General features: G+C 47.0%; 2 protein-coding genes across 2 annotated transcripts; one reads left to right on the forward strand and one right to left on the reverse strand.

The window, feature by feature from the left end:
* Window positions 1-4,460: 4,460 nt before the first annotated feature.
* On the forward strand, window positions 4,461-9,907 carry GGS25DRAFT_349145 (ABC-2 type transporter-domain-containing protein). The gene is made up of 4 exons (XM_049258026.1): window positions 4,461-5,788; window positions 5,841-6,880; window positions 6,936-9,609; window positions 9,679-9,907. The coding sequence occupies exons 1-4, from the start codon at window positions 5,110-5,112 to the stop codon at window positions 9,807-9,809; spliced, it is 4,524 nt and encodes a 1,507-aa protein (XP_049116162.1). The 5' UTR covers window positions 4,461-5,109; the 3' UTR covers window positions 9,810-9,907.
* Window positions 9,908-11,652: 1,745 nt separating this feature from the next.
* On the reverse strand, window positions 11,653-13,225 carry GGS25DRAFT_349264 (uncharacterized protein). The gene is made up of 2 exons (XM_049258027.1): window positions 12,390-13,225; window positions 11,653-12,293 (listed from the first exon to the last, which is right to left on the reverse strand). The coding sequence occupies exons 1-2, from the start codon at window positions 13,022-13,024 to the stop codon at window positions 12,167-12,169; spliced, it is 762 nt and encodes a 253-aa protein (XP_049116163.1). The 5' UTR covers window positions 13,025-13,225; the 3' UTR covers window positions 11,653-12,166.
* Window positions 13,226-14,416: the final 1,191 nt, after the last annotated feature.

A 14,416-nucleotide genomic window follows, 5' to 3' on the forward strand; every position in this document is an offset into this window, starting at 1 on the left:
CGGACAGCGGAGTGGGAGGTTGTTGGGGGAGGGGGTGTGTTACGACGTAGGTTTTGCCGTGAGTTAGTTGTCTGTTCTGTTGTGGTGGCGGGTGAGTATGTAGGGGGTTTTCTTTCGTGTGTATATTTGCTTAAGCACGTAGACCCCTATATTCAGGTGCCCGTTGCTTAGGTTAATAGGGTACGTGTTTGCGTTGAGGGGGATGATAGCGAGAATGGATTTCTACCTAGCGATGGAGTCGTTTTACAACTATGTATGTCTTGATGAGTTTCATCCACCCCTTGTATGTTCTTCCGCATCTCTTGTCTGTTAGTCTGTCTCGTCTTGAAGCAGTAGTGATATGACTACCTCACCTTTTCAAAGCCTAAACAGCTAACTCATACTGCAACGAGAAAAACGACCTTCGCTTTATGCCATATGCGAGCATAGCACACCTGGCTAACCATCTCTCCTTGATCGACAGATGCTGACACTACAAAGTTGCCCTGGCTATATGTGATGATATACAAAGCAATATAACTGCTTGGTTCAAGTTAGTCGGGCAAGCTGGTAACTGCTTCCTCCTTGAACTATATGATCATAAGGATCTACATAAACCAATGCCTTTAGTTACCTTGGTGGGACGGAGCATAGAAGCATGTGTTTTGCCTGAAGTCGCAACAAGGCATAGACTTTATGTACAACATCAAACGGCCAAGTATTGACGACGTGCTTTGTACATGGTAGCACCAACTCGACGCACACACAGCATAATAGAACCGCATAATATTCTACAGTTGCAATTTACGAAGGCTTGGTAGTGTTGGTGAGTTAAGTCCGATCGGCATTTTGGAGTTGAGATAGAGTATACCATCTCCCTGGGCAGGTATGTTTTGATGCATTATCCGAGATATCCCCGGTATATAGGTAGGTATATAAGTCCATAAGTCCAGGGAGGGGGTTGTAGATGGAACTGCAGTGTATCCCGAGGATCTGTAGCTCGACGTACAAGAACGGAGGCGTGATCAAGCCTTTGGTTTGGGAATATATTATATACCTACCCAGGTAAGACAGGCAGGCAGGCATATAAACAAACAAAAAACAACAAAATTAGGTAGTTAAAGGCTTTTCAAAGAAAGAAATATTGTTCCTGCTAGGTATGATACATTAAAACAAGCTAGAATACTTCTAGGTAGGTAGGTAGGGCGCAGAGGGTGTGATCGCGCCGTGCCGGCCACGGAGAGCTTCAGCTAATTCGAATCGGATGAACTATATGGCCGGCCCTTGTCTATAACAATGAACGCAAGGGATGGGTAACCTCTAGTTCACGTGCGTGTTACACCACCATATGTCATCAAGGGAGGAGCAAGAAAAATAAATAATGAAAAACGCGGGGAATTTCGTCTCAAGGTTCCTCAGACACCACGTGGAAAGGGTCTTGTTCGACGTGAGAAAACACCTTATTTCAAGTTCCCGCGTCATACAACTTCTTCGACAAATCGCGGAGAGGGTGTAATGGGGCGGGGGTACACAAGCAATAAGAAGAACCTCGACTTCACTGTGTTATGATGCTATTAAGAAAATAGGGGTAGCATAGAAAGGTGCTTGGTTTTAAGCTCGTAGAAACTCGAGGGGGAGCTTGAGATAATCGTTGATTGAGCCTTTACATACCTAGTAGGTACCCCTGTACCAATAGGGGTATTGTTCAATGTTAGGCCATATACTTATCAGTGGCGCAATGTTCGCATTGAAAGTTCCAAGACATCTAAGCCATTCTAACTTTAACTCATCATCGATGATCTTATAGACCGCCCTTTTTCAGAGGGGCGTTCGAGGCTCTTTTACCGTATAACCGTACCCAGATGCGTCGGCAGTTGCCTTTAGAATTGAAACTGTTCAACGGTGTAGCCTACTAGATGTACAATGTAGCACTTCGAATCCCAACTGTATGGATACGCTAGAGAACTTGCGATACCTCAAGTAGGTATGATAGGGTATGACTATATACAAGGGTAGTGAACTACACGTGTATACCTTGGAGTCTTGGACATGTACCTGCCAACTTGGAGTTAGATTTTCTGAAGATCTTGACATCGCGAATGTAACATGGACATGATCCGGCCCCGAGAGCTAAGTGTAGGTACTATGTATTAGGTGCAGGGTGCTTTCCCGTGTAGGGAAGCGTGCAACTATTTTTACCAGCTTCTTAGTATGCTTCTATGCTTCTATGCTTCTATGGAGATAGACGGTGTTATGAGGTTACGTTAAGGTACAGATGTAGATGGGTGGGTAAATGTAGATGAGATATTATCACATGTGCGTACGTAGAATGATGGTGCCTACCTTAGAACCTACCTACATACATCATGATATATCTACACAAGTAATAGTAGGCATGCTTATCAGGAGCAAGTAAGTAAGCCTTGCCGGGGTGGGACGGCGGAACTCATTCCCATGGTAAACACGAGAACTTGGCAAGACTCTGTACGCGTATCTCAGCAGCCGTCAGCCTGTAGCAACATCGAAGTTGGTTGCGTAGGATTATGTATAAAACGTTGGGATCTGCCATCTATCCGTTCGTTTCCATGACCTTCACTGGCGACCTTTTACTAATAATCGGTGACTGAGCTGTGCCGAACCCGGGTCGATGGGATAAATCGGTCTGATAATTGGAAGGGGAAATCCCGAGTGCCAAGTGTGACGGAGTGATGTTGATAACGTCGACAATGAATGGTATACGAAATAAAAGTGGTTGTGATGGATTTTGTGTTGCGGGTTGTCGGGAAGTTATAAGAGTCCGAAAGAGAAAACAGAAAAATAATTGTTAAAAGATAAAATGAAAATAAAATAAAATAAGATAAAATAAATGAAATGTAAGAAAAAAAAAAAAGGTGTGTGGTGTCACTGGTGTGTGAAAACGGGCTGATTAAAGAAGGTGCGTGCGTGCATAGGTACCTGAAAGTAGTCGCCGGACTTTTTACTATAAACGGCAAACCATTTTGCCGAGAGCTTGTCTTATTGGCTCACAGACGAAAGAACATGTCATAAATGTCACAATTTACATATCAGCCCTTCTTAACTGCACAAATTCTGACAAGCATGCATAAAGTGGTAACTATCTAGAAGTCTAGAAGGTTAGGAAGGATAGGCAGGGGTGGCAAGTCCCGAGTCCCGAGTCTTCTCGTAGGGCAACCTTGGCTCCAGATGTCGTTGTCAAGATCGGATAAGATAATCTTTTTTTCAAATCTTGAAACTGATAGTGGACTTATGTACAGATAGATGTGTAGGCAATGACGTTGTTGGCATCTTTTTGTTTGCAGAATCCATAATTAAGGATGAATTCAATTGTGAAGTGCTTACTTCAATGTTAGCATGCTCAACAAACAAGTTGCATATGTACTGTAGGTCCCTATGTTGTAAGCCGTCCTTGCTGATGGCGTATGGTATCATCTTACGAAGAGATGAATGCTATCAAATGCTATCAATCAGAACTGCTTATCTCACACAACGGGCTGGGCGAACGGGTCTACATAGGATAGCGACATCCCCATGGATTCTGGTTTGTCAGATTCCAATTCTGAAACGGCGGCATCTACGGCGCATAGTATGTATTAGTATGTATTGCACATTGCATAGCCTGGTGGTGTGGGTTGGAGAAACAGAGAAAGGCCCTTCTCTCCAGTATTCACGGTATTGATAATTGCCCGTTGACCGGCTTTTTATAGGGACGGAGAACCCGCGGGCTCAGTGACGGGTTGACGGGTTGGCGGGTTGGCGGACTGGTGCTAGACACCGTCTGGGGCAAGTGGGGTGCTGAATGACAGGATACTAATAGTATCATACTACTAGTAGTACGCGGATTCTTAGTTGGCACTAGCTTAGTACTGTATTTGTACTAGTATGTTTGGGTAGCACATACTTTGAACGATGCAGAATTTAAAATGCAGAATTTAAAAATGTTTCCAAGGTTGTTTTGATCATTGATGGTACAGTACTAGGTACACACATGGCTAATTGATGGTATTGAAGGCCCGGGGGTCCAGGCCACCCCAATCCCCTCCACCCCTTTCCCTATCTTGATTTCATCTTACTAGTTAGTCCTAATCTAGTGCAATTCAAGCATAGAATTCATAATTTCCCGTTTAAATCCGACTTTTACGGAGATTGAGTCAATCCATTTCGATACATTGGCTACATTGGCTACATAGTACATTGGCTAACATCGTCTAACTACCTACATCAAATGTATTCCACTTTTCATCCACTGCGCGTATTCGTGGTGCATACTACATAAGTTACTAACTAGTTACATACTGATAACTAGTCAATATGTAAGAACTAGACCCTACCAAGCCCGCGGTTTCCGTCCGTTTCGCCTCCCCTTGTCTCGGTATGTATGTTCGATCATAAAATATTATGCAACTTGAACTGCTCACGGCCTGTGGGGGTTACAAACTATGCGGCGTAATAGGCACGGATAACTAGTCCCAAGAGTCAAGGGCCTCAAGGCAACATTGAACTCTCTGAGTCTGGCAAGTAACTAGACAACTAGGCAGGGCCGGATAACGTTATTACCTGCACTGCTAGCGTCGGACCCATGGAGCCACATGGAACATTTGAACATTTTAAGTTATGTACCTGTGAGTATGTACCATGTAGCGAGATCGCGTACACTAGTACTGCTACATAGTATGTGTAGGCGAAAGACCCTGAAAAAAAGAACTAGAATACGAAAACGAGGCGAATGATACATAATAAACCCGCCCGCCATCCATGTTTTCGACCATTTCCCTCTTCGTTTCAGCCCTTTTGTATTAAAGGTTGTAAGTTGTTGGTTGATAAGAGCTGATATTCTTTTTTCAATTAGGGGGACTCTGTTTTATAGCTGGAGCTCTTATCTCACTCATACCTCACTCATATAACAGCTACTTCTCTTCCCTCGTACCCTTTATTTAAGAGACTAATATCATATCCTCATTCCCTCATCTCATACTCATAAACGCCACCATAGTCATTTACAAACCGGATAGGATATTTGAAGTATAATAACACAAAATATCATACCCTCTGGAGCTACATAGTAAGTAGCCCGGGATTCAAAGGTGGTAGCTCCGCCCTGTCCATCTTGATATGGTATTTATGGGCGCTGCTTTCACCAACAACGATCTCACTGCACAAACATTTGGTGCTCCGTCGCAAATGGCTTCCACACACAGCGATGGCCCTGGAGGGGAGAAGAGTATTCGGGAGACTGGGACGGAGAAGGCCCCAACGACTGGGTCCAGTAATGATACCCAGGTGGAGGATGATTCCGAGCTGGAGCGCCGCGAATCATTGGTACATGAGCTCGCCCGCAGATACACCACTCAGTCTAACGCCACTGGAGCCGCTGGCCACAACCCTTACCTGGATGCTGCCGAAGATTCGCCCATAAATCCTCATTCGTCACATTTCAACGCTCGTGCGTGGGCCAAGTCTATTGTTCGCATGGCCGACCGCGAGGGTACGGATTTCCGAACCGCTGGAGTCTGTTTCCAAAACCTGAACGTCCACGGTTTCGGAGCTGCTACGGATTACCAGAAAGATGTCGGAAACGTCTGGCTAGAGGGCCTCGGCTGGGCTCGCAAGGCTATGGGCGTCGGCCAGAGAAAGATTGACATCCTGCGCAACTTTGACGGCGTGGTGCAGAAAGGCGAGATGTTGGTCGTCTTGGGACCTCCTGGATCTGGTTGCTCCACCTTCCTTAAGACTATTGCTGGCGAGACCTCGGGTATCTATATCGACGACAAGTCGTATTTCAACTATCAAGGTGAGTACTCTTAGAATCATTTAGCTCTAGGGCACGCCGCTGACTATACCAGGTGTGACCTCTGACGAGATGCACACCCATCACCGCGGAGAGGCCATCTACACGGCTGAGGTTGACGTCCATTTCCCCATGTTGACTGTTGGGGATACACTCACCTTCGCAGCGCAAGCTCGTGCACCGCGACACCTTCCTCCCGGAGTCGACAAGAGGACTTATTCCGACCATCTCAGAGACGTCACGATGGCCATGTTTGGTATCTCTCACACCGTGAACACCAGAGTTGGTAACGACTATGTGCGTGGTGTGTCAGGAGGTGAACGCAAGCGTGTCACCATTTCGGAGGCAGCCCTGAGTCGTGCCCCCCTCCAGTGCTGGGACAACAGTACCAGAGGTTTGGACAGTGCCAACGCTGTGGAATTCTGCAAGACTCTTCGAACTCAGACCGAGCTGTTCGGAACGACCGCCTGTGTTTCCATCTACCAGGCACCTCAGACAGCATATGACTTTTTCGACAAGGCTCTCGTCCTATACGAAGGTCGTCAAATCTTCTTTGGCAGAGCCAATGAGGCTAAGCAATATTTCGTCAACCTTGGCTTCGAGTGCCCTGCCCGCCAGACCACCCCCGACTTCTTGACCTCCATGACGAGCTCGATCGAACGAGTTATCCGGCCTGGATTCGAAGGCAAGACTCCGCGAACGCCAGACGAATTCGCCACTGCCTGGAAGAACAGTACCGAGTACAGGGCCCTCCAAGCTGAAATCGAGGAGTATAAGACGGAACACCCGCTCAACGGCCCCGACGCCGAGGTATTCCGCGCCTTGAGGCGACAGCAACAAGCCAAGTCTCAACGGCCCAAGTCCCCCTACACCCTGTCTTACGGCCAGCAGATTATGTTGTGCCTCTGGCGTGGTTGGCAACGCCTGACGGGTGATCCTAGCTTGACCATCGGTCAACTCGCTGGCAACTTCATCATGTCTCTCATCATTGGCAGTGTGTTCTATAACCTCCAAGAAAACACTTCCAGCTTCTTCCAGCGCGGTGCTCTACTCTTCTTTGCCTGTCTCATGAACGCCTTTTCCAGTGCCTTGGAGGTGAGTTTTCCCTCGTGCCTGTATCGTATCATTTAGCGCTGACCATTTTCATCAGATTCTAACCCTCTACAACCAACGACCTATCGTGGAGAAGCACAGCCGTTATGCCCTCTATCACCCGTCCGCGGAGGCTGTCGCTTCTATGCTGTGTGATCTTCCGTACAAGATTGCCAACGCCATCATATTCAACCTTAGCATGTACTTTATGACCAACTTACGACGTGAACCGGGAGCATTTTTCTTTTTCCTGCTCATGGCGTTCTTCACAGTCATGACCATGAGTATGATCTTCCGTACTATCGGTTCTGCCTCCCGAACTCTCTCGCAGGCCATGGTGCCCACTGCAATGCTGATTCTCGACCTTGTCATCTTCACCGGTTTCGTCATCCCCATCGACTACATGTTGGGCTGGTGCCGCTGGTTGAATTATCTGGATCCCCTGGCCTATGCGTTCGAGTCCCTCATGGTGAACGAGTTCCACGATCGCGAGTTCCAATGCAACGCATTTGTGCCCAGCGATGCTGTCCCTGGCTATGGCGGCAATGGCGACGCCCATCGTGCCTGCAGCTCTCCTGGCAGTGTAGCGGGAAGCCCCATGGTTAACGGTGATGCGTACATTAACTCAGCTTTCCGATACTACAACGATCACAAGTGGCGCAACTTGGGTATCCTCATCGCCTTCATGCTTTTCTTCCTCTTCACCTACATGGTCGCCGCCGAACTCGTATCCGAGAAGAAGTCGAAGGGCGAGGTCTTGGTTTTCCGACGTGGCTACAAGCCTGCCCAATTCAAGGAGAAGAAGGGTGACGCCGAGGAAGGCGAAGCACCCCGTGTTGGTCCTACTGTAACTAATGCTAGCCGTGCCAATGGTAACGGCAAGGAAGCCGGCTTCATCGAACAACAGACTAGTGTCTTCCACTGGAACAACGTTAGCTACGACATCAAGATTAAGGGCGAACCGAGGCGCATTCTTGACAACGTTGACGGCTGGGTCAAACCTGGAACCTTGACTGCCCTGATGGGTGTCTCTGGTGCTGGAAAGACAACATTGCTTGATACCCTGGCTGATCGAATTACTATGGGCGTTATTACGGGCGAAATGTTGGTTGACGGTCATCTACGCGACAACTCGTTCCAAAGGAAGACCGGTTACGTTCAACAGCAGGATCTCCACTTGTCGACAACTACCGTTCGCGAAGCTCTTACCTTCTCTGCCCTCCTTCGTCAACCCGCTACCGTCCCCCGTGAAGAGAAGCTCGCTTATGTCGATGAGGTTATCAAGCTCCTGGACATGGAAGAGTACGCCGATGCAGTGGTCGGTGTTCTTGGTGAAGGCCTGAACGTTGAACAGCGAAAGCGTCTTACCATCGGTGTGGAACTTGCTGCTAAGCCCCCGCTATTGCTTTTCGTCGACGAGCCTACCTCCGGTCTTGATTCCCAGACATCTTGGGCTATCCTGGACCTCCTCGAGAAACTCACCAAGAGCGGACAGGCCATTCTCTGCACTATCCACCAGCCCTCTGCCATGTTGTTTCAACGGTTTGATCGCCTACTCTTCTTAGCTAAGGGTGGCAGGACTGTCTACTTCGGCGACATTGGGGAGAACTCCAAGACATTGACTAACTACTTCGAACGTAACGGTGCCCCTGCCTGTCCCACTGAGGCTAACCCTGCCGAATGGATGTTGGATGCTATCGGTGCCGCGCCTGGGTCTAGCACTGATGTCGACTGGTTCCAGACATGGCGTGACAGCCCCGAATACCAAGACGTGCAAAATGAGCTGCAAAGACTGAAGGATACCGCCCCCCAGACCCGTACTATTGCCGAAGACCCAGAATCTTACCGTGAGCACGCCGCCGACTTCTCTACCCAGATGCGCGAGGTCACGCATCGTGTATTCCAGCAATATTGGCGTACTCCGTCGTACATCTACTCCAAGGCTGTTCTATGTATCCTCATCGCGCTCTTCATCGGTTTCGTATTCTTCAAGGCTCCCAACACGATCCAGGGATTACAGAACCAGATGTTTGCCGTCTTTAACCTGTTAACTATTTTTGGCCAGCTTGTGCAGCAGACGATGCCGCATTTCGTTGTCCAGCGATCGCTTTATGAGGTGCGCGAACGACCGTCCAAGGCATACGGATGGAAGGTCTTCATGTTATCTCAGATCATTGTCGAGCTGCCCTGGAATACGCTCATGGCCGTTTTCATGTTCTTCTGCTGGTACTATCCCGTGGGTCTTTACCAGAACGCTGCGGACGCCGGCCAGACCACGGAGCGTGGTGCGCTGATGTTCCTGCTTCTGTGGGCCTTCCTGATATTCACCTCGACGTTTACCGACATGATCATCGCCGCATTCGAGACAGCCGAGGCTGGTGGTAACGTGGCCAACATGCTCTTCATGCTCTGCCTCATCTTCTGCGGTGTCCTCGCCAATCCCAGCTCCCTGCCTAGATTCTGGATTTTCATGTATCGCGTCAGTCCCTTCTCCTATCTCGTCTCGGCCATGCTTTCCACGGCCCTCGCCAATACCAAGGTGCAATGCGCCTCCAACGAATTCGTGCACTTCGATCCTCCGAGCGGCCAAACCTGTGCCGAATACCTGGGCAACTACACACTGGCAACAGGCGGCTACATCGAGGCGGGCACCGAGCTACGGACGTCAGACTGCTCCTACTGCACTATTCTCGAGACCAACACATTCCTGGCGCAGTCTGGAGTAGACTATGGTAAGCTCTTATCTCACTCCCCTTCAGCCCCTTTCTTTAGATCAAAGACTAACCTGATTTGCCTACTAGCTGACCGATGGCGCAACTTCGGACTCCTGTGGGTCTACATCGTCTTCAACGTCTTCGGCGCCCTGTTCCTATACTGGCTCACGCGCGTGCCCAAGGGCAAGAAGAAGGAGGAGAAGACCAAGAAGGAGTAAAAGAACAAAACAGTAAAAAGACAAAAAAACTACAATAACAAGAAATTTACTGAAGACGATGAGATGAGTTTAGGTTAGGTTTATAGGTGGTAAAACCTATCCTAACCCCCGACGCATTTCCTAACATTTCTCTTCGCCCTCTCCGACCTTTCGCAAGAAATTATATTATCTTTTTTTACGAATTCTGGGGGATGAATGGCGATGAATGGAATAGGGATGAGTGTGGAGGGGGAGGGGAAGGGTAAACTCACTTACAAAACAAACCAACTCTTTTGCTTATCTAGATCTTACTACACAAAACACTTTTGTAACTTACACACACACACACACCGCATTACCCGTGGGCGTTCTTGGGAAATAAGCTAAGCTGCCTGGCTAGCTATTCGGTAGATAGAGAAACGGATCGGATTGTCCTCTAGTAGAGAGAGGTGTCCATGGTTCTGGTATCCGGTTGGCGGGATGCTTTCTTTTATTTTTTTTTATATATACTTCTTTTTTAATGATAGATGGTTGGCATAGGATAGGATAGGGAGTGAGTGAGAGAATATAGATGAGATCAATGGCGATTTATAAATTAAGGGGTTGCAACGTACCTCTATTGATGATGTCCTGTGCTCGTCGAGCCTCGTTCGTTGCGTGCTAGTTATTACTGTTTGATTAATTAATTGTATGATGATGTGTTGTGTGATATGTTATGTGTTAGCATGTAGTTAGTTATCTGGCGGTGCTGTTCAATATTTGCTGTCATGGATTTAACTAGGTTAGGTATGTAACTCACTTCGGTCGGTATGCTATTAATAGCATACTACTAACTATGTCTCATAAGTTAGGTAGACTGATAGTTAGTAGGCGATGTTCTCGGATCTTCGCATCGACCTACAGCTCGCTAGGTTAGCTAGCTGCCTACTACTACCTACACGCATATGCATAGGTATACTATCAATGATGTATACTAAGTATGTAACCCACATGTGCCAATCACCATCATGGCACGTATGTATCTGGTTGGTCGAAACTGACATCCTACCCTACCTTACCTACTTACCTACTTACATACATACACATTTATCGACGACGACGATTCGACGTAGGTATTGTACCTAATTTTTAGTCCACATAACTAACTATGTAGCCAGCACGAGATCTGGTCTGGGCCATGCAAGCCGACGGTCGCGTACAGTAGCGTACTAGTACCTACCAGTGTATGTAAGTAGTATGTATGTATGTATGTCGAAAGCATTTCCCCCTCTAATCGAACGCCTATTGGTCGCTTTTTCTCGGGTTATCCCGAAGAGGCAAATTTTTAGTTAGGTTAGTTGCTTGCTTGCTTGCGAGTTTTTAGCTTGGGCTGAATAGAACAGATACTTGTAGTGTGTGTGGCATGGCATGGCATGGTATGGTATGGTGTAAGAGGGGGGGAGGGGAGGGGTCGGAGGGCATGTGAATACGACGTACTGGTTCCCCGGCTGCCTCGTCTCGATATTTAATGCAACTACTTAACCTAGGTATGTAAGTGCGTAAGTGTGTATGCGTCTAAGTGTGTGTGTGTGCCCAGCCAGTCCAGAGCTTTTAGTGAGGTAAAAGTTCATCAGTAGAAGCCTCGTCAGATCTTCTATCGTAGATTAGATAGTTAGTTAGGTGGTCAAGATGTCCTTTGCGCCCACGTGTTATCGCCCTTCAGGGTAGTTCGTCTAAGCTGATCGACGAACCTATGTATCTAAGTCAAGCTTGCGCGCAGCGGCTGAGACACCTAAAAGTTAATTATAGGTACCGCGATTTTCGCCGTTCAAGGACAATGTTCGTTTGGGGCACCGCTGTATCGTGGTTCCGGGGATTCCGAGTTAAATAGGTATATCATTAATTCCTGGTAGGGCCATGACAAACGTAATTTGCGTCGCGAGATAATGCATTTCTGTTCCATTGTGTGGTATCATCATGGCTCATGCCGGTTGACTATGTACGTACGTGGTGGTATTGCGCGATGCCCATAAAATGCTCGATGTCGCCGCCTCCGTCGCCTCCACTATCCTCACCCTCGTCCCCATCCTCGCCCTCGCCCTGACCCGTTGCTTTGCCTACTTGCCTACTTGCCTGCCTGCCTGCCTAGTTATTTTCGGGTTGGTATCTCTCAAAAAAGTATAAACAGTATGTAAAACACCCCATGCTAGAAATGGTTATTACAAAAAACGATTGTATTTGGAACCGCCCCTTTTTCGCCTGAGCTTATGGCGCTTTCAAGTTTTGGCTTGTCCCTTTTTTTTTTTTTTGCTTTTAAGTAAGAAGAGAATAAATGACTTGATGCTCGCTCGCTCGCATGCATGCATGCGCACATACATTGTTGTTGTCCCAATTACTCCTTATAATTGTAATCGTCCCACGGGATCGTCCTTCTCATAAATGTCTTGCATCGTTAGTTGAATCCCAATGACCTTGGCTTCGAAGAACTGGAATAGCTGGAAGAAAGCTGTGATGAATTCGAAGGAACTAATGCAGTCAGGTTAGCATTGCGATCTCAAATCACAGATTGTCATATAAGGAGCAGGGAAGGGCTAAAAAAAATGAGAAGAAAGACAAACTTACACAAGTGAGGCGATGAGGCCTATTGTTGGTGGCCATAGACCAACGTATCTGGATCCCCACCACGGATACATGATGTGCGCCGAGTAAATTAGGAATCCAAGGGTTGGGATGGCAAGAAACATATCAATAATGCTGAATTGAATGCGCTTGGTTCTTCTCCTCCGCGGGCCATCCTCCTCGTCGGGACCCCCGAAGGAAACAAGAGTCTTGCCATTGATGGTTACGCTGATAGGCGGCAGACCAACGGTCCGCCGCGGCGATGGCCAGTAGGCATATCCAAGAATGCTACATATGGCGTGGGCCAGGTTCCAGAACAGGGTAACCCAGCATAGCGAGAACAGGACCTTATGTTCCCATGGCCACCAGCCAGCATCAATTGTGGTATGAACGCGGATAACGGTAGCGAAGCCTAATAGCGCATTGAATAGTCGCGGTATCGCTATTAATGGAACATCAATTCGCGTAACACCCCTTTCGTTATTAATGTTGTCGCATTTTTCGCATGGACAATTGCTATGTATTGACGTGGGCCTATCAATATGTGCAACGGCGGTGTGGTCGGAAGACGAGGAGGAGCGTGAACTCAATGCGGTCTGGGGACTTCGACTCCGAGGTGTTGATGCCGAAGCCGACATAGCTATTGCTGAATTGGGGGTGAGAAAGAATTGTGGTTGTTCGTTGAAAAGGAATAAAAGAATAAAAATAAAATAGAAAAAAAACGCGACTCGCGATTCAATTCGTCATTTATTCTTGCTTTCTCCTATTTTCTTTTTTTCTCGTACAATTTATTCTCTCTGCTTTTCCCTTTTATTGTATCTTTAATTCTTTTCCGGTTATAATACCCTACTTCGACGTCGTTCGGTTCGTTTGTGTTTATTGATTCATTCGTCTTTCGTTCATTCCGACGTAAAGGTGTTTTTGTTGTTGAAAAACACGCCGCAGGCACAGACACAGACACGGACACAGCCAAGGACACACTATCACAACTACAAATCGGAGAATATATCCTGTAAATGTATTCTGCGATTGTACGCGTGTTACTTTGGGAAGACCTCAAAAGGGAATGCTTCGAGAATGCGGAGGCCAAAAAAAAAAGATCGCAAGGCAAGGCGAGGCAAGGAAGGTCTAAGGAAAATTAAATAAAGTAAAGTTAGGCAAGTAGTAGAAGAAGATAGCACGGTTCGAAGGTAAGCAGGTAGGTATGGCTGGTATGTATTGTATCGTACATACAAAATTACAATAGTACCCAGTACCCAGTGACCTACTAAATTGAATACACCAGTGACCTGGGGGCATATAAAGGGGTGAGCACTGAGAAGATACCTACCTAGTTTAACGGTTTTTGTTTCCAAGGATGTCGGATATAAACTAAACCCAGCTTAGCTAAGGTGCCTACCTGTTGTTACTAAGTACTAGGAAGGTAAGGTACTAGCTAGAATCTTTTGGTCTAGCTTCGCCCCATTTCTTTTCCTATCTTGGTTTAGATTTAATTTCATAGTCCCCCTTTCATAGGCCACACTAACAGTTGCTCGCATTAGTCAGTCCAGGTCAGGGTATATTGAACAATTTCTCAAGTACCAGCTTATTAGGTACACGTACATAAGTTACATACTAGTTACCTCCCATTGTCTAGTGCCTAGGGTATAGTTCAGAGCTAATCTGTTTTGGGAAGCAAATGATAATTGAATCAATTGAAGAAGCAGTTGGGGTAAAACGCCCGCGTTCTATTACGGCCCGTTGCGACAACTTTGAACTTCAAGGTTTGGAGCATTGAATTGAAGGATTCGCAAATGCATGCATATTTGGGGGCTATGTTTTTTTGGAAGTTACCCATTAACTACCTAGTACCTAGGTTAGGTAGTTATGTATCTACGTAAGGCAGGTACTACGCAATGTAGCAGCATGTAAGCTTTTACTGCTTTAGATATTCTGCACCTATGTATTCTTTAGCCTGACTTGCTCCTTTTTTTTTTTTCCCTTTTTGCTTCTTCCTGCCATCACACGTAAATTCCCCCAGCCTTCTCACT

Source organism: Hypoxylon fragiforme (genome assembly GCF_022984875.1).
Source record: "Hypoxylon fragiforme strain CBS 206.31 chromosome Unknown GGS25scaffold_6, whole genome shotgun sequence".
Lineage (NCBI taxonomy): Eukaryota > Fungi > Ascomycota > Sordariomycetes > Xylariales > Hypoxylaceae > Hypoxylon > Hypoxylon fragiforme.